Raw genomic sequence first — 27,500 nt, forward strand, 5'->3', positions numbered from 1 at the left:
GTGCCAGAGCATGTCTGATCTCCTGGGGGCTGCTGAAAAAGCTCCCTTGGCCCTCTCAGTCAGTGCCCCTGGGCCTGGAGCCTAGGCCACTGTGCTTGATAAGCAGTGCCAGCAGTCTGCCCCTTGCCTTGCACTTCTGAGAAACCTCAGACCACTAACAGTGCGGTTCAGGTGTCCCAGACCCATACGGCACCATTTGTATGCTCTTAGTTTAATTGTCTTCAACAATAGCATTTGGCAGGAGGAAGAGGTCTTAATATTTACTTATTTATGAATTCATTTCTGTTCTTGTCCTAGAAGACTTTGAGGGCAGGTAGGACTGTACCGCTCCAAAGAGAACAAATCCAAATACGGTTGACCTAAGTCCTTTGTCCTTATCACGCTTAGGAATGCTCAGATTTATGGAGGAGAATGTGTCTTGGGTATTTGTTTTAGTTCCTTATAGCTTATTGTGTGGTGTTTGATTTTAGTGGCATGCTCTGGGAAGACACACACAGATCACCTGCATGTGTTCTGCAGACTGTTCTTTTCTAACTCTGTATCCCAGCTCAGTAAAGACTTACACCCCACACCTGACGGTTCTCTATCTGCCTTTCTCCTCGGTGGCATATATATGTGTGTGTGTGTGTGTGTGTGTGTGTGTGTGTGTGTGTGTGTTTAATTTGGAAGCTCTTTACAAGGATGTTTTATTGGTTTTCTTTTTAAAATATAAGGAAGGTGAAAACAGCTTTTCTTTAGTTTGCAAAAAATACTGAAATACCACTGTGGTGCTGTACTGGCTTCTGGACTTTCTGCCTTTGTCTGACATCTCTTTCTTCCACAAAAACATTTTTAAATGCACTCTAAAGTAAAAGTTGTGAGCTGGGTTGGTTGTAGCTCAGTGGTGGAACACTTGTCTCGTGTATACAAGGCTCTGGATTCAATCCGCAGCATCATAAATACATACATACATAAATAAATAAGGCACATGGAAATACCTTGTAATACATTACAAAATAATGAAGATTACTCATTTCTTGTTATTTTACCCCAAAGATATTACTTTATGACCACTTTCTTTGAACATTAAATCTAGGTCATGGATCTGTATGCATATTTGGACAGCATTTATTTCTCGAAAAAAAAAAAAAAAAAACAATCTGTTTCAAGGAGAGCAGAGGGCTGTATCCATTTTGTACTGCTGGTTGTTTAAATCCACTTTGAAATCTCGTCATGTTGAATTCTCCTTTTGGAACAGGAGGTTGAGCCATGTGCATGCACCACCACACTGGTCCAGCATAGAAATGGTTCCTGTTGCTTGGTAAAGTGTATAGGGGAGTGGGCAGGGGATGGTGTCCTGGGTTTTGTTCAAGCCAGTTTAGTAGCCGTTTCCAAGGTAATGCTGAGGGATAAAAGCCAGTATAGAAACGCTCCTAAAAGTGGCTTCCTCCACTTCAGGCACCTTGTTGAAGGAGACAGGAAGGAAGGGGCTGCATGGAAAGAAGTGGGAAAGGAACAGGAAGGAGTTTGACCCAAGGCAGAAGATAGTATCTCCTCCTCACCCTTCACCCTCCTGCCACCCTCAGCCTCCTCTCGGCACCCCATCCCCATCCCCATTTTGCTCTGTCTGGCTCTCCACCCCTCGGCTGGGTGTTGATGTGAAGCCAGGTTTCCCAGCTGGCCTTTTTCTACAGTCTGTGCATCCTCTCCCTCTCCTTCCCACTCCATCCCAGGACAGGAAGCACCCACAGCAGATACCAGCAGGCATTCCACACTGACGGGACCACAGCCAGGACCATCACTCAGCCCGTACTGGCACTGGTTGGTGGACGGCTCACTTATTTTCCTGAGCATCTGACTATTTAAATAAAATGTCATTTAAATGAAAGCATTTTTGAAATTTTTAAATATTTTTCTTGATTGACTTTTTTTCTTAAGGTAGAAAAAAAAATGATCTGAGTTTGATTCACGTTCAATATGTGTTTCTCCAGATTGGTTCAAGCTTTGTGTTGGATCAAGTTCCTGGTATTTTCTTATTCTGGGTGCTATTGAATTTGGCTGATGAAATTGTAGTTTGCATTTACAACTCTTGAGACATGAATAGTAGAAGGAAATACAATTTGTAGAATGCACTAGGCTGTGCAGAGGTGTGGCCATCGGGCATGGAACCTGAAGGACAGGCCCTTGCCGCTTTACCCTGGTGGTAGTCATTCCTGTGCACGGTAGCAAGTTGTTTGTGACCATTTTTGGCTGCAGATCTGTGCTTGTTAAATAGGTTGGTTCCAGCCTAGTACTGTGTCCCCTGTGCCTACTCTCTTGTGTCAGCAGAGAAGACAGGTTAGGGATGAAATCAGCTCAGAGGCTAAATTTAGTAGGGCTGATCTTACTGACTCTCTTACTGAAGCCAAGTAAGGCTAGCCTTCAGTGTCAGCAGGCCTGGCCGTTCACTTAGCTTTATAAGACCAGAGCTTTACTGTTTTCTGTAAGAAAGTGAGCCATTTCATAATGGGACTATGGTTACATCAAAGGATAATAGTGGAATATTATCTGTGCTTAGAGGCATTGTGTAGAGATTTTGTCTAGACTGGATATTTTTTCTCCCTAATTTTATTCGACCAGCTAATTTCAAAATCCGTTTACTTGGTCTCAGCATACCAAATAGTTGGAGAAAGGCGAATAACAAGTGAGATGGGCCATGTCCAGGCGTGGTCCAGCTGGAAAGTGGCTTGCTGGGCTGGGTAGCATACTGAAGCCTTCACCAGTTCACTGGCTCAATCCAGCTTAGTTTTTTGAGTAGACAATAGAGAGTGTAAGAGGGTTTTTTTTCCCTTATAATTTGTATATTTTCATTATCTTAATACTTTTATTATTAACGATAAATATGAATTGGTGGGATTACAGGATTTTGGTTTGGTTTGGTTTGGTGTTTTGCCCTGAAATGTGTGCGCACACACACGTAGGTAACATTGAATTGCCAAATACCAGCATGCATTCAGCTTGATTTACCAAACTAGTCCTAGGAGTTTTTGATGTTTTTGCACATACGGATGTTTGATTCTGGACATAGTCTCCACACCTCCACCCACCTTCTTGCTGTGCATGCTCTTCTGACCATCAGCAGAGCTTTATTCGGGAAACACATCTTGAGCCCTGAGATAAACAGGGTAAGATTAGTGTCCTTGAAGCCCTGTCCATAAAAGACCACAGCAGTAAGTGTCTCTGAAGAGAGATGGACGCATACAAAGGAGAATGTTAAATAAATACAAAGGTGTGGGACAAAGGAAGTCAACAGAAAAGACACTCATGTTCTTAGGTGTGCACAGAGTGCTCCTGAATGACAGAGTGGCAGCTGTTTAGGGAACACCCTAGAAAGGCCATCCTCCTCCTAGAGTCAAGTGGGGGTGCCCAGGGTATAGGAGCCCGTGTAGGGTGCTACGTTTGTTCAGTGGGCAGCCCCCCCAAACCAGGATAGCCTGTGTCTCTGCCTTCAGAAGCATGCTTCGTCACACTCGGATCCATGAACTGCAGGGCTGAGTGAACATTGGTTCGAAGTCACTGTGCACATGTGAGATATCTCAGGGAACCTAGGAGAAGATGGATGACCTAAAATGTATACTGTATATGTATTTCATATACAGTATATGTGTGTGTGATGTATATACATATTACATATTTAGTGACAAGTCAAAGGACACACATCCATATTAAACTTGAAAATATCTTATAGCTAATAGGAATAAACAAAAATTGATGACATTACTAGAAACATAAACCAATAAATTGTAAATTCTTAATAAGATCACAAAAATAATTATAGGAAGTTATACAAAGCAATATCCTTAGTTATACTCTGTGTTTTGATCTCATCATTTTCTGTTACCCGGAGAAATTGCTGCATGTGGCAGATGTATAATCTTCACAGTCCTGGTTGAAGGTCTTACAGGTTCGCAACTGCCCTGTATCCATGCTGTCTCTTAAGCCACCACCCTAGATGTGTGTGCTTAGAGAGGAGAGGTGTGTTCATCAAAAGAACAGTGTGGACTCTGGAGCTAGTGGGAGCCCTGGAATACACTCCATTGACTTTTGGGCCTGAGGCTCTGACTACAGGGCATAGTCGGCCTCTTAAGAGGATATGGAAGGGAAGCCTTGGAGTGCCTATGGTTTTAAGACTTGTTGACTTGGCAACCTTAGAGCCCCTCCCTTGTGACCTTGTCTCTGATTTGTAACATGCTCACTTTTATTTGGTTTTGTTTGGGACTGTCTCCCTATTTAGCTTAGGCTGGCCTTCAACTTTCAATTCTTCTACCTCATCTTCCCAAGTGTGTCCCTGGTGACCTAGTGGTTAGGCTTTGGTAATCTCCAAGATATGTCGATTATGGGCATAGAAGACCACACATGGCCTAAAATACTATGTATGTCTTGTCTTGTTTTATTTTGTCTTTTGGTTTGAGTTTTGGATATTTTGATTAGTTGGTTGGTTGGTTGGTCGGAGCTTATTCTTGTTATGGTGGTGATGGATGGTGTTTTATTGAGACAAAATCTCACTCAAGACACCAGGTTGGCCTTGATCTTTGAATTCTCCCTCTGCCTCCTACATGCTGAAATTATAGGTATACGTCACCATGCCTCACCTACAATCCTTGCTTATGAATCATATGAAGACACTGTCTATTTTGAAATCATTCACTGGGTCTATAAAAGCCAGTATCCCTACAAGAGAAAAGTATGTTCCAATATACTGAGTTATTTTGGATTTTTTTCTCAAGATGTCAGTTCTTTGATTTGATGGATATGCTCCTTATACAACGTTACTTGTATTCTTGTTTCCAATTTTTCTTTTTCCCTTTCTTCTTTCAGTTTAAAACCTCTAAAGACAGATGGGCGTGGTGGCGCACGCTTTTAATCCCAGCACTCGGGAGGCAGAGGCAGGCGGATTTCTGAGTTTGAAGCCAGCCTGGTCTACAAAGTGAGTTCCAGGATAGCCAGGGCTATACAGAGAAACCCTGTCTCGAAAAACAAAATAAAACAAAACAAAACAAAAAACCCTCTAAAGACTTACAGGAAGAATATATATTTGAGGGAGGCCTCAGACAGTCATTTCTTTTTACAAATGAGTTTGCTATGACATAAGCACCTCTGTATTTTTCTGAGAAGAGACCTAAGAACTAGAGACCTCTCAGATGTTTCCCAGCAGATGAGCTGAAGTGTCTCAGGAGTGTGTGCTTACCCATTCTCTGCATGGCAGAAGTCACAGATCTCATCCTGTCCTTTGGATCTAAAGCTCATGTTCATATTTCATATCTGAAATCGTCTAGTCTTTCCTCACATTGGCCTTGCATGAGCAAGTTATTCCTAAGAGGATTTCATAGCCTCATTTTAACTATTTTATGGCTTTGAAGAAAACAGAATATCTGGAATAATTTTGTTGCAAGCTTGGACCCTGAACACATCTATGCACATACACATATACATATGCATCCACTGGACTCACACACATACATGTGTGCATACCTGTGTGCATACATGCATATTTACATACATACATACATATACATGTATAACTGCATTTTTATACATATACATGTGCACACATGCACATTCACACAGAGATAAATATGCATATTACATACTGCATTCACACTCATAATGCATACACATATGTACACTCACACATTCACACATTCCAAAGGACTCACACATACCAAAGGACTTATTCACTGGGGCACACCTGTTTCTTTATGTTTGATTCAATACAGTGCACTTGTATTGAGTGGCTGCCCTGACACCCCCTTAAAACTTCTCTGGTCCCTTCGTTGTTTTGTTTTGTTTTTTCAAGACAGGGTTTCTCTGCATAGCCCTGGCTGTCCTGGAACTCCCTTTGTAGACCAGGCTGGCCTTGAACTCAGAAATCCGCCTGCCTCTGCCTCCCGAGTGCTAAGATTAAAGGTGTGTGCTACCACGCCCGGCTCTCTGATCCCTTCTTGAACGTGAAAAGTTGAACCTTTTTGTATCCGTTATAAAAGAACCTGTTGTTTCAACATTTTAAGAGAATCACTCCTTTATTACCCACATTTACCATTTAATTTCCTTTTTTTTTTCTAGTTCCACCCAAGCTGCAGGACCTAAACCATTTCTTTATTCAGATTTCAGAGATACCAGCCATTGCTAGCACAGTAGACTAATGAACCTGACATCATCCCCAGTTATGTTAATCACCTCCCATCACTATAACAGAATACCTGACATAATCAACCCATTTGTTTAAGATTTATTCCAGCTCACAGTTTTGATGGTTCCAGTGCATATCTGATTAGCTCAGGTCTGTGGGCCAGGGCAAAGTAACTTTTCATAGATACAGTAGGTGATGGAGCAGGTACATTCAGCTCATGCCAGGCAGCAAAAGAGAGAAGGCGGAGAGGCCCAGCATCCCCAGATGTCATCAGAGTTATGTCCTGCTGACCAAAGGAGCTCTCACAAGGACACACTCCTCAGGGTTCTACTGCCTCCCCGTAGCACCACCCTGGAGACTAAGCCTTTAACATGTGTGTCTTTCAGGGTCAATGAAGGTCCAATGATAACATCAGCCTTAAAGGCTGTTTACCTGCCAGACAGACAGAACAACTAACTAGACTGCATCCGTTGCCACTGGGCTCCCTTAGCCAGTAGAGTGAGAGTCCTACGTGAAGAACAAAAAAGACATCTGCAAAAGGCGACCTTGGACTAATCTTTGAAGAAAAAGAATTGTCAGTGTCTAAGTGTTCCAAAGAGACTTTTAGGTTAGAAAGTCTGAGGCAGGAGGCCAGTGTGGTGTGTTGCCTGTGCAGTGTGCACATGTCTGTGGTGTGTGTTAGGGCTTGCGGCAGTATGCACAGTATTGCTCCAGGTAGTGAACACTGTATGCAAGGAAAAGAAAGGTTTGTCTTCATCTTGTTTAGGTCCTTGGCCAAGTGGCCATGAGGATTTGGTAAATGCCTGATCGCTACTATGGAGTGGAGCTCAAATGTTGAGATGGAGCCTCCTAACATAGACACAGCTCAAGCTGAGGAAAGGTGGATGCTTTGAGTACCATTTCAGTCTTCTGAGGCTCTACACTGTACTCTTTACTCCTGGAGTCAGCAGGGGTTGACTCAGTACAAGCTGAGCATGGCCAGCATCTGAGGTCCCTACAAAAGCAGTAAGATCAAACCCGGCCAAGACCTGTCCCTTGGCTTGCAGTCTCTCTGCCACATTTCTATCCAGAGCTCTTGACTGTTCTGTCAGCTTATCCACAGACCAAGCAGAGGGAGGGCGAGATCCCTGGCCAAGGCGAGGTGCCCGGCCTTTCTTGCTGTCAGACAGTTCCCAGCACTGATGAGCAGGGCACACCTGGTGACGTCTGAATCGCCAGTCGGCTTCAGTGTCTGCACTTTGTAATGATCAAGTCAGGCATGCCCATGTCCTACAGCTCTTCAGGTACATTTTCTCACCATTTTCTATGAATTACGTTTTTGATTTATAGTTTTTCATAAATGACAAAGAAAACAGGAAAAGAAGTATCAGATATAACAGCTAAATGTTTGGGCCTTTCAGAATTGCATACCAGGGAAAATGCCTAAGATAACCGTCACTCTGCAGGCGGAGTTCTTTCCACCCTGAAACTATTATGTAAGTGTGACAGACAGCTTGTCACCTCTCTGTCTCCTCCTTTCCCGGACTTTAACACACATACGTTTTATGGCCACATGCTGTAACCATGAGAAGTATATTGCTGTGACATTAGTCCCGGCATAGTTTCCTGAAGTTTGTCTTCAGTCACTGTCAGGAAGCTTGGTCTCTATTCCTGTCTTCTGAATGACATTTTGGGACAATTCATAGAAGAACTTTAAAAAACTAAAGGAGCCAAGTTTTAGTGAAAGTACATATGTCAACTTTATATAATGTTAGAATTCACTACTTAAAAAACAAAAACAAAAACAAAACAGCAAAAGTAATTTCCTGCCTCTTCCCAACGCCATCACCCTCTTTAAATCTTCTATTGTTTATGCTTTGGCTATCTGACTAAATCCCTAAAGTAAATACCATGAGGTCTTCCTGCTAGTTTGCCTTCCTTCTAATACTAGAATTGTGCTTAGATAACAAAATGTCCTGAAACAAACCTGGGATGTGTCAGTAAATGAGCTTATTATTCAGCAGTTTTCTGTTATATAGCAGTGTGCACAGAGGCTTTGTGGTAGCTGCTCTCTGTTCTCTGTGGCTGCTGGGACCTTTTCCCGTGCTAAGCTGGGTCTGCTGAACTCTTAGCCTTTTTAGGCCCCTTTTGGGGAGCTGTGGGGGAAGGTGTATCCTTCTGTAGGAAGTAGCTGTTAGGGATGCTGTTGATGGTGTGACAGCTAGTGAGCTTGTCTGGGGTGAGTGGAGTGACAAGAGTGAGGAGCCTGTGACCTGAGAGAAAAGGGCAAAGGTTTCCACCTGTAGAGGGATGACAAGGCACCTAACCCAGGGACAGGAACCTCTGTAAGCAAAAGAATGTTCTGTGGGACTGAGCTGCAGGCTCATGGTGGTCCATTCACATCGCTGTCTTGCATGTGCTCAGAGTTCCACTTTGAGGGCTCCCACATGCCCCCTTTCTCATTGCTTCCTGACCGCAGTCAGCAAAGAACCTCGAAGACTAAAAAACGATGCTGAGTTAGACTTGACCCTGTGTGTGGGATGATGGCCAGTTTCTCTCTAGACTTCTCCCCAGCTCTCTTAGCACATCTTCATTCCTCCATTTGCACATGTGCATCCCTACATTAGCACATGTGCATCCCTGCATTTATTTTGTACTTGCAGTTGTTTTGTGGTTTTGCTGGGTTTTCTGTTCTATTTTCTCTGTTTTTCTGAATTTTGTATTTCAGTGGTTTTCTGGACTTTCAAACCTCAGTTACTTGCCCCTTAAATGAGATCATTTTCCTTGGGAAAAAAAATGTTTTAGAGGCCTCAAATTCATGGAAATCCACCTGCCTCTGCCTCCAAGTGCTGGGATTAAAGGAATGTGGCACCATAACCAGATTATTGGGTTTACATTCACCCGTAAGCAGAGGGGCATCCCCATGTGTTACCTACAGATGGGCATTTGGTTAGAGGTGACCTGTCATCACAGAAGTTAAACATGGACACTCATGTCGTCTCAGATTCCAGCCTCTAAGTTAAACTTACCTTATTTCAGTCTGTCTTATAGTCTGGAAGCAACAAACAAACAAAAATAGGCAAGCAACAGAAAAAGCCTTGTCTGTGGAAGAGTAGAGGCAACACTAGAAACAAGTGTATAGAAACCCTTCCAAACGCAGGGGGAAGACAGAGCCAGGACGGCAGAGCTTGCTAGAACTTTCTTTCTTCATGACTTCAATAAGAAAATGGAATTTCTTTCCAGTGGGTTTTTTTATATACCTTCCTAACTTGTTTTAAGGTTTCCCCACCCTCTGCTCAGTCTGGAATGTTAAATTCTAACTTTAGCTGTGGTCTCAGACTCGGGCTTCTGCTTCCAGTTTCAATGCTGAGCTCTATGGAAGCCAGTGACATTTTGTACTGAGCACCACCACCCCCTCTGCTTCCTCCCCCTACCCCCCTGGACTCTGCTGTGGAAGCCAAGTGTCACTGCGTGAGGCAGGATATGTTTAGTAAAATTTGATGAGCATGTTGCCTGAACGGAAATTGCACATCAGTAACTGGGCATGAAACTAAGTACCTAGGACTGGCTCAGTCCTGGCAGGTAAAAATTCTGCTAGTGTTTCCGACCAACAGTCTCACTCTTTAGCTGCCATGTTATGGTGGTTGGATAAGCCACTACAAATAGACAGTTGAGCCTATTGCTGGGGTTAGTGAGCCTGACGTGGATGCTCTGGCTTCAATACACTATCTTATTGGTGAGTTTCTGGGAAAGTTGCTTTTCCAAGTAATACTTAAACAGCAGTCCTTGTTCATATTGTAAGCCTCCAGCTGCTGTGCGCTCTCTGTGTCTCTCCAAAGTTTACCTTTTAATAAAGATATCCATCCTACATCTCAGCCAAGGACTCTTTGGAGTTTGATTTCTACTGCCCTGAAGTTCCCATTTGGAAGAGTAAGGAAGTGTTCTGTCTCCCATGACACAGGTAGCGCTTTAATCAACTCAGAACATCCACTGACTGTCCCATGTCATCAGATTCTCTACAGTCAGGCTAGTAGTGCTCTACAGGTCTATGTGTTGGGAAACAGTGGGTAGGAATGTATGTTTACATTTGTGTGAAAGTGTGGGTGCCTACTCAAGGATGCACATTCGTGTGTTTGTGTGTGCATAGGTCAGAGGTCAGCCTTGGATGTCTTCTTCTATTTGTTCCTGGTGATAGTTTTTGATGCAGGGTCTCTTACTGAACCTGGAGCCCACTGATTGGCTAGATTGGCAGACCAATGAGCTTCATCCACTTTCCTTTTTGAGACAGAGTGTTTCGCTAGGATTGGAACTCACCGTCAGCTAGGCTAGCTGGTCATTAGTTCCAGGAATATGCTCTTCTTACTGCCTCCCAGCACCGGGAATATACTCTCATGTCATGGTACCCTGCTTTTTACATATGTTCTAGGGGTTAAACTCTGGTCCTTGTGATTGACACCTACTGACTGAGCTGTCTCCTCAGCTTCACAACTGAATTCTTAAAGTATGTATTGTGTGTGTGTCTGTCTGTCTGTGTATGTGTGTAGAGGTTTCTGCTGACTGCTGGAAATAGAACCCCATGTTTTGCAGTATCACTTTCCTCTTTAGTCAGCCCTGATTTTCCACAGGACACTTCCTCCAATAGGAGGTTTGGGCTTTGGTGGCAGATGTGTGACCAGGCAAATGCAAAGAGACAGTAGGCCTCTGTGCTTGTGGTGTGCCGAGTCTCAAATCCATCATGCTCTATTAGGAAAGCTGATTTAATTGTCAATGTGTGACGGCTGAGGTGGCAGAAAACAGTTACGTTGTTAAGTTATGAGTCTATCAGGAGCTCAGAAAGGAGTGTATAGAAATAAGTCACCAGAGAGGAAAGGAGCTGGTACTGTCCCCAGGAGCATGCAGCACACAAGGGGCCTCTCTGACATAAACCACAACAAAAGATGGTGATGCCAGAAGTAAACGTGCTGGCGAGAGCCTGAGACATGACCTGGTGGTTCTAATTAGCAGAGAACCTCAAGTAGCCTTTGAATGAGAAGTTGGTGGCAGCCTGAGAATCAGATCATCATCTGAGATTAGAGCTGAGCACTCTATTCAACGTTGATGTTGTGCACATAAGAAAATTGTTGACTCAGAGGGTGTGATAGCATGTCCAACCTATTCAAGGTGGGGAAGGCTCTGGAGCCAAGGCTCCACTTCTCTTCCCTCGCCCACCTTCTCCTGAATAGATGCTTGAGAAAATGTGGTGGGATACTTTCCTTTATTTCTAGCTATTTCTGACTCTTGTTGCCTTCCCTCACTTGAGGAACACATTGTGCTGATGGTTTCTGAGGGCAGCACATTATAATCAGCCACTTGGTGGACATAGCATCCTCCCCTTTGATTGCATTGATTCATCTTGCATTTATTCTTTCAAAGTTTATCTTTTATGTTCTCTGAAGACTTGGTCTCATAGTCTTTAAAAAAGAGAACCACCAAATCTTAAAAGGACATCTAGCAGCTCTTGTACTGCCTCACTGGGGATTTTGATAACTTTTCCATTTGCTGTTTCCCAGCCCTGGCTGCCGTTCAGCCTCTGACCCTCCTCATTCATTAACCAAGCAGTTGCTGGAATCTTCTGAATTCAAATACTGTATTAAATGTATGCTTAGGTACAAAAGGGACCAACACTGTCTCTTAGAAGGTAAAGCACACACAAGCACGAGCTAACATAGAACCAGGGTGAGGTCATAAGGAGTGGAGGAGGGCTACCTCAGATGGTACTGTGAAGGAGGGCCACCTCCAGTGATGGAGGTGAAAGAGGCTCTCTGAGACAGTGCCTTCTGCACTTTGGTCTGAAGGAAGCAGAGATTCTAGGTGGCCCCAGGGTGTACAGGGCCTAATACAGAGCCAGGAACAGCAGAGAAGCCTGCAGTGAAAGGAGTTTCCTTAGGGGGAAGCCTTGGGAAAGTGAGGTAGAACTGTAAACTCTGGGCATGGTGCACCAGAGAAGGAGTGTGAGTCTTACAGTGGCTTCATAAAAAGCCACCATGATGTTCCTACAGTGTCATCCACGTTCAGTTTGAGAAGCTTTGACACAGTGTGTTAAAAGTGGGATTCAAAGGAAACAGTCCATGTCATATCCAGGATAAGGAAATCAACTCAGACCCATGGACCTGAGAGTGAACCTTCTGATGGCTGACTTCCCAACAGAGGCAGTAGTTTCTGACTGTTCTGGTTAGGTAGCGTCTATTTGTTTTGGGTTTTCGTTTTGTTTTTTTTTGTTTGTTTGTTTGTTTGATTTCTCTGTGTAGCCCTAGATGTTCTGGAATTAGCTCTGTAGACTAGGCTGGCCTGGAACTCAGAGATCTGATCTGCTTGCCTCTGCTTTCTGAGCATTGTAGGTGTGCACCACTGGCCCTGCTAAATAAATGAGGCAGTACTTTTTCTTTCTAATTAAGGGAGAAAATTTGGTATCTCAAGAATGAGGGCCAAATGCCATTAAGAGGTTGAGTAGAATGACAAGAAAGAGCAGTTGATTCTATAACATCACATTGCAGACAGTCAGTACTGACCAGAATGTAAGACTGGACGACAGTTGCTAGCCATCGAGTAGAATTGGCCCAGGAAGCAGGAGGGGTGGGGACAGGAGGAAGAGGTCACTCTGTTCCGCAAGCTCGGTGGTGTCATGAAGCTGAGAAAGTTGGGTTTTGTTGGGCACAGGACTTGAGGAACTAAGAGGGGGAGGGGAAGAGATGACCCACATCCCGCCAGAGCTCAGGGCACTGAGCAGGCAGACACGTTGGGCATCTAGCTGTGGGAAGCCATGGAACCCCAGTCCAGTATAGGGAAGGCGCAGTCCAGGGTCCCTAGGCCTCACAGAGGCCAGGGACTACAGGTTCTAGCACCTGGGCATCGAAGGATGTCTCTGGATACTGCGGAAGTGCTGAGATCAGGTGGGGCCCCCCGGGATGGCAGCACTCTTTGTATATCAGTTCCTACGGGGCAGTTACTCTTCTGTTCCAATGCCCATACGGCTGTGAAACATGGAGGACGGCCAGGAAAGCTCAGGCCGCACAGGTGGGAAACCATGCCGTCAGGATTCCAACTGATCTATTTATTTGTGTCCTCAGTGCTTAAGCTTCTCAAAATGATGAAGTGCACTCCAGCTTAACCTTCCAGTGTAAAGGAACCATGGTAAGGAGGTAGGTAGTACACAGGGCAGCAGACAGCTCGCTGGAACATACGCTCATCAAATCCTGATTGTGTGTGAATATAATCCAGCACTGCAGTGAAGGCTCGACCAGTGGGGATTATTCCAGAAGTGCAGAGAGTTCAGACCTAGAAAATCAATGGATATGATTGATCATATTAACAAACTAAAGGAAAAATATTTTCCTGTTTGTAAAAATAGTAGTTGATAAAATTCAGTGAAACTTAATTGCTAGTAAAATTTAAGAGTATTTCCTTAGTATTAAACATGTGTGGCTAGTAACAGATTTGTGAGAAAAATACATTGTGTGTGTGTGTCTGTGTGTGTGTATTGTTTTTGTTGTTGGGTGGGTGGTGGCCATGGTGTGTTTTCTTTCTTTTTATTTTCTTTCCCTTTTTTTTTTTTTTTTTGACAATGTTTCTCTGGGTAGCCCTGGTTATCCTGGAACTCACTTTATGCACCAGGCTGGACTCACCTCAGAGATCTGCCTAACTCTGCTTCCTGAATGGCTGGCATTAAAGGCGCATGCCACCAGTTCCTGACTGGAACATAGAATATTCTGATTAAGTTTCAAGTTACATTCCCACCAGCAGTGTATAAGAGTTCTCTTCTGGGCATCTTCTACTGCACTTGTTAGTATTTATTTACTTAATGCTTATAGTTTTTTAATCTTAATGTGGTTTAATTTGCATTTCTCTGGTGGCTCTTGAAGTTGAGCATTTTTCGTATACTTATTGTCCACTTGTACTTTATTTGTGAGAACTGGCTGCTTGTTTCACTGGTTGCGTTGCTCATTCCGTGCTACAGATCATCTCCTACCCACTGAAGAGAAAGTTAACATATCCAAGAAGTCATAGTAAAGGACAGACCATGCTAGAAGAGTCGCTAAGAAAATGAGGATGGCAGGAATTAGTACACACCTTTCACAGATTACTGACTGTTAATGGTTTCACCTCTCCAGTCAGAATACAGACTAGCAAATGACTAAGAACAGGATTCTCAAGAAGTGTACCTGACCTTCACAGACGAACAGCCTTAAGATGAGGGGCTGATAAAGCACGTATAACTAGAAGGTGCGTGAGTGTCATGGTCTAGTACCTAACAAAATAAACTTCAAATACAATTTAGCCAAATATACTTTTTTAAAATGCTTACTATTAAGGAAACTACATAGAAAAAATAATTTTAAGCACGCACACCAAACATAGTGAATAAAACAAACTGCAGATGTGAACACATAAATTAATGACAACACAGTAACAAGGGCATAATCTGTGGGGGGAGGGGGGCCGCTGGGGATTCAGCCTCATGGCCTTGTGGGTAATCAGCAGAAGTTGTACTGCCCAGCTACATCCCAGCCCCAGGGGATTCACTTTTGATTTCAAAACTTACTATGGAGCAGGAGTGATCACGATAATGTGTGTTACTGGCATAAGGCTAGACGTGTAGATCGAGTAGTCTTGAAAGTCAAGAAGAAAAAGAGTTAAGTAACTATAAGCTAATTAAATTTCAGTAAGAGAGCCAGGACAATTGTTGATTGAGTAGTTTCTACAGAAGTGGGTGGGAGGAGGCTGGAGATGTGGCTCAGTGGCTTAGAGTATTTGTGGTTTGCAAAGGACCTGGGTTCTACTCTTCTCACCCATGTGGTGACTCACAGCTATCCAGTCCCAGCTGATCGGGGCCCTTTGCTGACCTACATGGATAGATGTATATTCAAGCAAACACCCATACCCGCTCCCAAGTAAATAAATCAATCACTTTTTAAATTTATGCATGGTCCTGGGATAAAATATTCACATGCAGAACGATGAGACATTAGCCTCACCCTATCTACAAGAGTCAGCTCAAAAATTGATCATAAACTTGAATGCAAAAACTAAAATCATGAAGCCTTTGGAAGAAAGCATTGGGTACAGATGTTCCCGACCTTGGATTGGGGCAGGCTGCTGTTTCTTAACCATGGCAACAAAAGCACAAGTGATAGATAAAGGATTAAATTGGATTAGTTCAAAACTGAAAGCATGCACTAAAGGGGATACTGTCTGAAAGAGTCCACACCAACAAGGCAGGGAGTATTTGCTAACCATGTACATGTCTGATAAGGGAACTGTGTCTGGAAAACAGAATTCCCACAACTCAACAAAAGCGTACCTCAGTTTAGACACAGGTAAAGGATCGCAAAGAAGCCTCCAAAGACGGTCTACAGTGGCCCAGAAGCGCTTTAGGAAGGTGTTCAGCACCATTAGTAATTAGTGAAATCCATCTGAGGCAGCAGCCGCACCCGTTAGGACATCCAGGATCAGACAGCAGACAGTACTCAGGGTCAAGCTGAATTCTATGGACAGTGCTGGTGGGAAAGTAAGATGGTGTGCCTTGGAAAACAGATGGGCACTTCTTAAGGATGTTTGTCACAGACACACCCCAGGACTCAGCAGAAACTCCACCTTACAGCCAGTGAAGACATATGCCACTCAAGAGCTTACAAACATTCTTACCAGATTTACTCAGTGGTCCTCAAATTGCCCAGATGCCCACTAACTGGTGGATGGATCGATAAAATGGGATGTACTTATATAGTTAGATATCAGCCATAAAATGAATTAGAGGGCTAGTGAACCCGGAAAGGCTTTTCTGAGGAAAAGACCCAAGCCTTGTTGGTGATCATAAAGCCTGATCCCCTCTAAGGGAAGTCTGGGGGACAGGCAGATACTCAGAAGTTAGAGGAGTAGTTGCCAGTGCACTGGGGATGGAGAACAGAGAGAATGGCTGCCAGTGGCTGTGAAGTCTGTGTGTGGTGTTAAAAATCTGGAATTAACGACCTGGTATTGGATTTACAGTCCTATGAATGTGAATATACTGAAACCCACTGACTAAAATGTACATTTTAAAAGGTTGAATATATGAATTATATTGAATATTTTAAAGGGCTATTTTCTGTATGCCTTTTAAATTCAAAACTTAAATTCAAAACTGAATAAATGAATGATTACCTTTTTTGAGTTTTTGAAAGAGGGGAAGCTGCTGCTCATTTTGCTTGTTTTGCTTGTTTTCTGGGGCTTCTTTAGTTGTGTGTTTTTCAAGACAGGGTTTCTCTGTAGCCCTGGTTGTCCTGAAACTTGTCCTGTAGACCAGGCTAATCTTGAACTCAGAGACCCACCTGCTTCCCCCTCCCAAGATTAAGGTGCTCGGATTTAGGACAAGCATCACCAGCACCCAGTGAGAGAGGAGAGGTCATAAAACACAGGATCCATTAAACAGAGCCTAGAGTTTGGATAACAAAGAAAACCAGACTATCTCGGGGACACATTTAAACCACACAGTTCACAGTCTAAAATCACACCTTTAAAAAATACAATAAGTGAGGATGGATATAAATATACAAAAAAATATAGATCTACTAAAAACATTCATCCTTATTTTATTTTTAATTTTTACCACAATTTTTTTGTTTATTTGTCTTTTTGGTTTTTGGTTTTCGAGACAGGGTTTCTCTGTATAGCCCTGGCTGTCCTAGAACTCACTTTGTGGACCAGGCTGGCCTCGAGCTCAGAAATCCGCCTGCCTCTGCCTCCAGAGTGCTGGGATTAAAGGCGTGCGCCATAGCAATAATATTAATGACGGCAATACAGCTTTCTAGTTGTATAAACAAATTGCTTGTATGTTACATGTTGTGACAAAGAAAAATGGCTTCCGTAGATGAGGAAATAAAAGAGCCCCCAGCACATTGCACTAGGGAAGTAACCATAGTAAAGAGTTCTTCTCCCACTGGGGACCAGCACAGGTGATGTCAGACCTGGCTGACATATCAACTGGCATTTTGGAACAAGCATTACAGAAAGTAACCTTGGCAAGCTTATAGAGAAAAGCATTTCTAGGGAAGACGTTGGGTGGTGTGGCATCCTGGGAAAGCCAAAGTCAGAGCCTAAGGAACCTCCTTGTGCCTGGGATAATTAGACCAGGAAACTCCATTCTGCACTTCACGATGCTCTAGGCACCCTGCTGCCACAATGATAAACTCCCCTGTCTCTGTGTTTCTCTCCCTCCATTTGATGGAGGCAGAAATGTGCACAGCAGAGCCCTGGTCGTGCACCTTCAATGTTAGAGTGAAGGCAGGAAAAGAAGGCTTGCCTACATTCTTCTTCTGCGAAATGAGGCAGGGCCCTGAAGCATCTCCCCAGTAAGAAGGTGCCCAAATGCAGAGGAATCAAAAAACGACAGATTCCCACTAACATTTGGAATGACTAAAATTAGAACCATACTTTCTATCACAAACCAAAATAAATTCCACATGGATCTAAAATTCGAATGTAAAACTGGAGATCATAAAAGCATTTACAGAAACTATGCATGAATATTTATGGGATGTTGGTTGAGAGAAGTTGCTAAGCATGATGTAAATACCAGAATGCCATTAAAATGTTTGATAGAGTGACCCAGAAAACAGCCTGGGGTGTGGTGGCAGTGCTTGCATAGCACCCACAGGCCCTGGGTTTGATTCCCAGCACAACAGAAACAAGCGTGTATGTAAAAATAGATATGATTGCATCTTAAAAGCATCATCACATTTTAGTAAAAATAAATATATGTATAACCTTACCTCTGAAAAAATCAGAATGGCATATGCTGGAATATAAGGATTTGTTACCGCTTGGTTATGGTTATTAGAGATGGTGACAAGGTTTTTTTCTAACCTTCCTCCCCCCACCCTCTAAAATCATTGCTCATTTTTAAATTTGGAAAGTGAAGGATTTGGATGTCTGGATGAGAATATGTAGCATCTGGGTCTCCAGAGGCAAAGTTAATGCTAACCTCCAGCAAAATGAGGGTGACTTTGCAGAGTGGGTCAGAGGCAGTGTTTCCCATGCCCACCTGCGTGATTCCACTGTGTTGGACTGTGCTCATCCGGTGGCACTCTTAAAAGGAGGACTAGCTAACTGAAGCCCTCTCCCGCAAGTCTGATGTTTCCTCTTCCCTCCCCAGCATGGTGTTTTGAGTTTGGATTTGCTATGCCTTCCTTGTCTTGTTTTTAAGAGAAGCCATCTGCTTCAGAAGAAATGCTTAATTCATGGTGTTGGCATCTAAGGGAAAGCCAGATGCCTTTGTTTCATTTCTTCATTGCCTTACCTACAAAGACCAAGCTGCCCCAGCATTTCTGGTTCCACAGCCTTTAGATTCCTAGTGTTTTGTCTCCTCTTCTCTGCAACTGCATCTCGGCTGAGGATTTGGTATAAGACACAGTAGTGCCCTAGCCAAAGGGGAGCCTCCCTCTTGAAAGACAAGGCCTCCAGAAACTTTGATGGTAAATAGGAGGGAGGCCCTTCATGGTCCAGAAAGACTAATCAATAGCATGTCAGAAATAGAGCAAGTGACCTGTAGACGACAGAGAAAGGAAAATGTGCCATTCTACTTGGTCCTGCTCTTGGCACACAGTTGTTCTTCCTATGAGGTGGGGGACTTGTGACAGCTTCTCGTGTTAAATGTCCTTAGTCTTCCCCATTCAGATAAAATCCAAGTAATTGCCGTCTTGCTGGGGTTTTTTTTCTTCCTGAGATTGGCACATTTCAATATTTCAACAGTTCTTCCTTCATGTTTAAAAGTAAAAACCTCGCTAAACAGACTGTCCCTGGGGGTCCCATTGAACATTTCAGCATGACTCTGAATATCTGCATTTTTTCAGGAGATCCCTGGCTTCATCCTGTCTGCTCATGAGGGAAGCCTGCTACTCTTGGGCTGGAGTGAGGTTAGCATGCAGCTGCTTCTGGTGTTAGAAGACTTAGTGATACCGTTTCCAGCCGAGTTACTTTGCAAGATGGCCATAAAACAGCATGAGCATATGTATTTGGGCCTCGCAGCCCATAAGAGCCTGTGTACTGCCCTGATGGTTGCGTGGTCTGTGCTTTCCCTTCTTAAGTTGACTTGGATGACAGAGAGCAGGACGCTAGCTAGACAGAAGGGCAAGGACATGCCCCTTTCCTCTGACAGAAGCAGCAAGGATCGTTCTTAACACAACTGCTTTGGCATCCACGGAGGATCCCACATGTTGGTCATGGGAACTAAAGACATGGTGGCTGACAAAGAAGTGACGGATGCTGTACTGTTGAGACATGGCCTCTTCCCTCTGGTCCCCAACCCGTGCTGTCCAGAGGGTGTAATGGTATAAGGGGCATGTGTGGAGGAGACTGTGCTCTGTATCACGGTGCTTGTACTCATGACTGCTGTCACACCTGAGTACAGCCAGACTGATCAGTCCCTCTTTTTGCCTCTTCTAGGAGCAGCCTATTGCCAGTTCATGGACATGCTCTTCCCGGGCTGTATTAGTTTGAAGAAAGTAAAATTCCAAGCAAAGTTGGAGCATGAGTATATTCACAACTTTAAACTTCTGCAAGCATCCTTTAAACGGATGAATGTTGATAAGGTAAGAGGTTTGTTAATATGCCTGTCGTGTACTCTTTAAAATTGCCTTTAATATTTTATTATTTTTTGTACCATGTGTATGTGCATTCATATGTGGGTCTGTGTATGTAAGAGCAGTGCCTACAAAGCCCTTAAGAGGTTATGGGGCTCCGCAGGAGTCAGTTACACGTGACTGAGAGCCATCCAGTGTGGGTGCTGGGAACTGAACTCAAGTCCTCTGAAACAGCACTACAGATACCTTAGCCAACCATCCAGCACCCTTAAGTACTTTGCAATCAAAAAATGAACAAGTCTAAGAACACATCCATGGGGATATACTTAGATGACTCCCCTTGGGGCTGGGTGGGGTGGGGGTGGGGAGGAGGAGGCTGCACACAAACAACTGCTCTGAGTTCCTGTGTGCATGTGAGGTTTTGGTTTTTAAAAATCCTTAACCCTGCAGCCATTCGACAAACCTCTTAGCATGTTATAGTGGGTTGTTAGCGTCTCAGTGCTGCAAATGAGGTCTTCTGTTTACCAGATGCCTCTGGAGTTCTCTGGGTATTCTGTTCCTTTGGAAAAACAACTTGTTAACACAGGGACCCAGCATGGGTATGACTCTCAGTTCCAAGACTGAAGCAAGTAATTTACATTTGCTAATGGTCTAAAAAAGGGGGGGGGGGCTCTGCAGAAGAGGACTAGGACCCTCCTTCCTTGTGGTTACCAAGGAGATGCAGGCAACAGTGGCCAGCATAGTGCATCCCTTAGACTCCAGCCTTCCTGAATGTTGCTTTTCTCCTTCAGATTATAATTTTACCCTAGAGTGTGACACAGATGGAAATCTTTTGTGCCCACTTCCTACGGGGCTAAGACCCACTGGTCTCTCCAGGAGTGCTGGCTGCTCTCCAGATGTTCACTTACTAATAAGTGTTCATTATTTAGAGTTTCTCTCTCATAATGAGTATGACTGGCTGTATCTCTTAGAATGAATTAGCATAACAAGGCAAGAATTGTAAACAAGGAATTATAAACAAGGGAAAAGAGATAAACTAGCAGAGAAGAAACATAACTCTTTGAAAAACACGTATTAATAAAAGGAGTAAATAGGCTACAGGATAAAAAACAGATACTAGGTTATAAGAGATGAAGGCTAGAGGAAAGTTTAATAATTTAATATAATTCACTGCTTCCCTAAATAAGAAGCATTCTTACCAGAATGTCAAGAGAATCTGGCTTCTTTTCTCAGAATTGATATTGTATATTGTATACTCTTAGCCAGCCAGGGTAGTTCCAGCTGCTCTGAAGTCTGAGGCAGGAGGATTGCTCAGGCCTAAGTTTGAGAACATCTTGGACAACGCATGCAACACTGCTATTTCAAACCAAAAAAAAAAAGAAACAGAAAATATGTTTCTCTGAAAAATCTTAACTTTTATTCCTTTCTGCTGTGTCTAATTTCCAGGCAGTCCTTTCCCACCACACCCAGCTTTGCAGGCTCCCCTTATTTTTAGGAAACACCTCTTTTCTTTGCCCTTTAAATCGACTCTTGTACATTCAAAAGGAGAAACAGCGGTACATAGGTTTCTGGCTGGAGCTTGCTGTAAATCCAATCAGAGAGCTTTGTGTGTCTTTCTATTAGTGGACACACAGAGAACGGAAGAGCTAAGAATGTTGAAAAACAAGTTTGCAGTGGGAGGAGACTGACCTCCCAGCCAACAAGATGCTAGCATAAGACTGTCAAATCCCTAGAGAGACACAGTATCATATACCTATCATGTCTGCTACAGGGCTTGGTTGAGCCTTATTTCCCCGAAACCAGGAACGCACAATTAAGTGGAGAAGTAAGAGCTGCTGCATACCACCATCATGTGAAGTTCCCACACATAGACAGCAAATTGCTTCAGTCGTTCGTGAAGGGCATTGTGCTAGAGGTCACTTACCAGTCAGTCTCTTTGAAAGCAAGCAGTAAGACTCAGAAGGCGTCAACTGCAATAAAGTACACAGGGAAGGCAGGGCAGTGTGAATGGGGTGGGAATCCTTCCTCGAGGATTCAAGGGAAGTGAGAGGAGGGGACACAGCAGCACCAGGACCAGCTGCAGCAGCTTGATGAAAAATGTCCCTTCCAGAAACTTCTTTATTGTGTTCTGCACCTCTGTTGGTTCCTATCACAGCTGCACTTAAACAAATATTTTTGGAAAATACATTATTGATGACTTATCTGAGCATGTAGCCTGGGTGCTCCCCTTGATTTCCTTTTTCCCAAGTTATGGTTGATTCTGTTCTCTCTCTCTTTTGAAATTCTTTCTTTTACCTCCATGACTATAATTGTATCGTTTCCCCCTTCCCTTTCTTCCAAACCCTCCTGTATGCACCCCTCCTTGCTCTCTTTCAAATGTATGGCCTCTTTTTTTTTCATTAATTGTTGTTCATGGTACCAGAAAGTACCATACCGGCTTCCAGAGGGAAAAAAGGGACACTAGCACTGCATGGTGACCTAAGACTGTAGTAGTGGCACCCATACTTGGAGGTAACCACAGCTCTCTTCACAATAGGAAAATCATACCTGGTACAGGAAACCTAGCTAACTACCCAGGGCTAGTAAAGTCGTGGTTCATGGAGGGGCACCCACAGACTGTTTTCCATTCTCTTTAATGTGGCCCTGTTGGTATTTATGGCATATGGTTTCCAAGGTAGCAGTTGGTGTCTTCTGTCTCCATTCATGTGGTCCTTCTACTGTTTCTATTCCTGCGGTCCTCCTACAAAGTCTTGCTTCTTGTGCACTGGGCTTCTCTCTGAATCTTGCACGTGCACGCGTCCATCCTGAGTCACAACTTAGTGCATCACTCTCTCATAGTTCCCATACAATAGTCACCCAGTGACAGAGGAAGTAAAAATCCAGTAATTGTGCAACCTGGGAAGTATGGTACCAATCCATTTCCTTTAATAAAAGAAACAGCGACCCACTGAATTACAGCTCAGTAATCAAGTCCCTCCTGTGTCCTTTGTCATAAGTCCAGAGGTTCCTGTGAGCATGAGCAGGGAATCGTGGCTGACTGTGGGTTCTGGTGGGAAGCTTACTCTGAGAAGCTGGAGTGCACGTCATGCGCCTTCCTCGTATGCTTCCAGGACTCTTACTGAGCATCCGTGTCTGCACTGCCACGGAGCCCTGGCTGTGCCTCTGGGTTGCTCTGCCCTGGGCCCTGTACTATGTTAGTTGGGATGCTTGTCTACATTTTAATGAGCTCTGCACCATGTGTCCCGTTACCTGTTTTTGCTGAGCTGCCCCTGGTTCGTGTGCCCTGTCCGGTAGCATTATTCCTTACGAGTTTATCTCAATACAGCTGGGCCAGGAAATAGGAACACACTTCAACTTGGAAACAGCACAACATCCCAGGCCGGGTATTTTGTGGAGAGATTGCATAACTATATACAGGTCCCATACATGAGATAAGTCCCTCTACGTGTGCTTTGTTGTTTTCTGGTTTTGTTTGTTGGATTTTTTGAGATGTGACCTTACTGTGTACCTCTCTTTGCTCTCAAACTCATAATCTTGCCATAGTCTCTCAAGTGAATTACAGGAATGTGCTACCGCCAGACCTGGCAGGCCACCCCCCATCTTGACAGCTAAGGGTGGCCCTATTTCAGTTGTTCAGGGAATATTCAGGTTTACAGTATAATCCACTCTGTGGCTTTTTGGTTGGTGGTAGCTGTGGTAAGTTTTTGTTTGTTTGTTTGTTGTTAATTGTTCTCGGCTGTTGCTTTGTTTTGTTTTTACCAAGTCTTTAATTAGTTAAAAGTTGTGTTAATTGTAGAATACTGCTGAGAAGCCAGGGAAACAATGGGCGGTCGATAACTGCAGGCAGTGGGGCCTGAGAAACACTCAGTGGTTGAGAGCACCTGCTACTCTCACAGAGGATGCTGGTTCAGTTCCCAGCCCCACTATCTGATGGCTACAGAGGATTGTACCCAGTGACCTCTTCTGGCCTCAGCAGGTACTGCACACACATGGTGCACATACATGCACATAAATAAAACTTTAAATTTTTGCTTACAAAAAAAAAAAAATTTGCAAGCAAGCAATTCTTAGGATACAATTGCATAAAACTCCAAGCTAACCTGAGGCTTGTGACTCACTTGACGACCTGATGTTGCAGGTAATCCCAGTGGAGAAGCTGGTGAAAGGGCGTTTCCAAGACAACCTGGATTTTATTCAGTGGTTTAAGAAATTCTATGATGCTAACTATGACGGGAAGGAGTACGATCCTGTTGAGGCCCGACAAGGGCAAGATGCAATTCCTCCCCCTGACCCTGGTGAACAGATCTTCAACCTGCCCAAGAAGTCGCACCATGCAAACTCCCCCACAGCAGGTAGGTTTCGAGGACATCTATCCTTCTCATAGGAAATGGCTCCGACTCTCTGGTGCTTCAGTCTATGCTTGTGACTGACAGTACTTTCATGCCTTTGGATGGTTTTCAGTATTGTCTGGGTGACCATGCTGATCTTTCTGTGGCCCACTTGTCATGAGTCTGATGATCTGCACTTCAGATATTAAAAAGGCACAGCCGTACATGCTGTGTCTCTGTAGCTGCCTGTTAAGATAATAACCTGAGGATAGATTTCTTTTACTCTTAATTTTCCTGAAATTTTTTGAGTTGTTTGTTTAGATTTACATCAAAATATTTCAAGTGCTTAATTGCCAGCAAGGCAGATCATCATATGAACTGACATACTGCTCAGTGTGGGTCATTTTATAGAGATGTTCAAAGGAAATCAGTGAGCGGTTTGTATGTTACTACAGACACTTCATTTATCCTGAGTCCTTGTCCTCAAAATTGAAATTATTGAGGATACATACCTAGAACTTTTAGGAATATTTTAACTTTTGTGGATTTACAAACAAAACTCTAAAATATCTTAGAAATATCCTTGCCATAAGCAACCAACTCTACTAGACGACATATGTTGTTGTGAAGTGAGGTCATTATTATACACACTGGTTGTGCGCTAGACTGTTACTGCTGAAATGTCTGAAATTTTCTTTCTGTCACAAATGCAGAGCCTATTATGATATAGCTTTTTATTTCTGCCCATCCTACCATAGTCAGAATGGGTTAGATATGATTGGTAGTAGGTATCGGTAGCTCTCTGATCTTACTTTAGCTTCCTACTTAGAAACCTTTTCCCTTTTTTGTCTATCTGAATTCATAGCTATATCCCAAATAATCTGTATCCCTTGGAAATCTTACATCTTCAAAAGATTTTTCACATAATTTGTTTTTTAAAAATATATTGTTAGAGGTGACAAGATCAGGGTGTATACTTGCCCAGTCTGTTAGATGAGGTCTTCTTCATGTGGAATCAGAAGAAAAGGAATACATATCTCTAAGAGAGATTTGGGAATTAACTGGATTGGGCTGTGGTAATGGGTGGATCCTGGAGTGAGCAAGCGAGCTGCCAAGTGTGACTTCCTGGCTTGTCTCCCACACTTGGAAGGATGAGGCTATCATTTAGTAAGTGCTGAAAGAGAGCTAGAATTGAGAAGACACAGTGTTTATTTTAACATACTGAGTTTCAGGTTTCTTTGCAGCATCCAAAAGATGATCTGAATAACCATTGTGTGTGTGTGTGTGTGTGTGGGTGTGTGTGTGTGTGCGTGTGTGCCCCCATGCACTCAAAGGCACACAAGCAGGAGCTATACATTTGTGAGTGTTGCGTACAGTGAATCTGGAAGTGAATACAGAGTGATAAGGGGAGGGTGCCTTTAGGAATTTCTAACAATTGCAGAGTAAAGAAGAAGAAATGTCCCCGGAATGCAGAGAAGATGCCAAAAAGATAGGAGGAGGCTAAGGAGTGGCTTTCAGGGAAGCAGAAGGAAGGAGGCAGAGTGACCCACAGTGTCCACCGAGGAGTCAGGAGAGTGAGGCCTGGAGTCGTCCCTTGGATCACTCAGGATCACTCATGAGATGAGGCCTGGGTTGGGGAATGAGTTGGATAAAGGACTCTGCATCAGTATCCAAGTCCAGGTTTGGAATGAATGGGCCTCGCCACTGAAGAGCGCTGAACTCTGATCTTTGGGAGTTAGACACATGTGAAGGGAAGAAGCATTTTTAGGATGAGCACAGACAAGAAAGTCAAGAGAACTGACGTCATTAGTAGTGTGTGGAATGGACCGACCTAGAATATTATTCTTTCTTCCACAATCATACTGTGACCTTAATTCTTTTGCCTCAGCTCCAGCTCTTGCCTTCCAAGCAGAGCTGCAGTCTGTTGCCTTGTCCCCATTTTCCAAGAATTCCCTCATCTGTGTCTCACAGAACAAACAGTAGGAAGTTTCTAGAAAGAGGGTCATGAATATTAATTGCAGAAATATGATGTACAGTGAAACTTGAAAATAGTATGTAGAGAGCTGATTCCTACGGTGTGATTAATAATCTCTCAGGGAACTGGTGCCCTGAGATGATGGGCCCTGGGGTCTGCATGGTGGCCACTGAACAAGGCCAGGAGGGGTGTGGAGCAGAAGCAAAGGGAGGGGCTGGATGAAGAAAGCCATGAGACTGGGAGGCAAAATGTCATCAGCATCCTTCAGAGATGGAGTGGAGCCGGTGCTGACCGGATGTCCTCCCCGAGGCTGGGATCGGGAGGCCTGTGAAGTGAGAGGAACTCGGGCAAGAACTCAAGGCAGGCTGCTCTTGCCCTCCCTAATGTCAGCTTCTGTGGCAGTTACTGATGGACAGGTTGGCTTTGAAACCAACTGCATTTTTTTTTCTTTAATTCTAATAATAAACCTCAGGATATTTTTCTCCCACAATTGTAACTCTTCTTTATCTTTCTTTCTTTTTTTAACCTTCTAACACTTACGCTCTTTCACCCAGAACTAGACTACCCTGCCATCCCTCTCACAGAACACACAGAGGAACTTGTCCTTTTTGGTGAAATACCATGAGCCTGAGAAAGAAGTGAGTGATAAAACGTAGGGGACATATTGAAATCAACAGTTGATAAATTTGATTTTTTTAATGTCCCAGAGGGCAGTGGTTTCTGATTCTGCTCCCATACCTTGATGGTGTTTACTTTGTTGCTCTTACTTGGGGAGGAATGGTATTTTCAGGAATGCAAGTTTATCACCCCTCTTTAATCAAATGTGTCCTGAATATTATACATTGTGAGGCAGTAAAACTTTATTGGAGAAAAATTACCACCATACATCACATTCAGGACACGGTTTTTAAGGACCACTGTTGGAGAAAAGCCCCTGGAAATACACAAGGGCCTGACTTGTCTCAAAGTCCTACATTCAGACATTGGGAACAAAGCCAAGAAAACATAAATCAAAATGCTTTCCGAAAGTCAGGAGAGGTGCTGTAAACCTGTGAATGGAATCCTGTGCTTTAGTCCAGGTTTCTAGGGACTTTTCAGAATCTGTTCCTCTTTGACCGAGACGTGTGTATTATAGGAAATGGGACTACATTGTATTGAGAGCATCATCGTATTACAGAGATGAGGATATCCGTTCCTGGTACGTGATGTATTAAAAGATACGTAGGTACCAAAGCACAGAAAGCAGGGAAAGATTTAAGAGTCTTAAGTTGGGAAGTTTATCAGAGTCTGTGGCCTGGCTTCAGGCTTCAGATCCAACTGCGCATGAGTCCCACATGTGTGAGTTTGAATGTGATGAACCCTGATGTCTCAGGGTTCTCTCAAAATTCTCTGTTCAGAACACTGACCCACAATCTCTATGCAGTCTTTAAAAAAAAAAAAACTGATTTATTTATTATATTGTATGTGAGTACACTGTA

General features: G+C 43.6%; 1 protein-coding gene across 5 annotated transcripts in view; it reads left to right on the plus strand.

Annotated features, from left to right (window-relative positions):
- Positions 1 to 27,500, plus strand: part of Mapre2 (microtubule associated protein RP/EB family member 2) — a 135,657-nt gene that overhangs the window by 74,769 nt on the left and 33,388 nt on the right. For all 5 annotated transcript variants that reach the window (XM_021150602.3, XM_021150604.3, XM_021150601.3 and 2 more), the window contains 2 exons: positions 19,583 to 19,728; positions 23,858 to 24,071. In XM_021150602.3, the coding sequence (XP_021006261.1) occupies positions 19,583 to 19,728; positions 23,858 to 24,071 (360 nt within the window). The remainder of the gene's footprint in view (positions 1 to 19,582; positions 19,729 to 23,857; positions 24,072 to 27,500) is intronic.

The sequence above is a fragment of the Mus caroli genome, unplaced genomic scaffold (genome assembly GCF_978045245.1).
Source record: "Mus caroli unplaced genomic scaffold, Mus_caroli_1 scaffold_19, whole genome shotgun sequence".
NCBI lineage: Eukaryota > Metazoa > Chordata > Mammalia > Rodentia > Muridae > Mus > Mus caroli.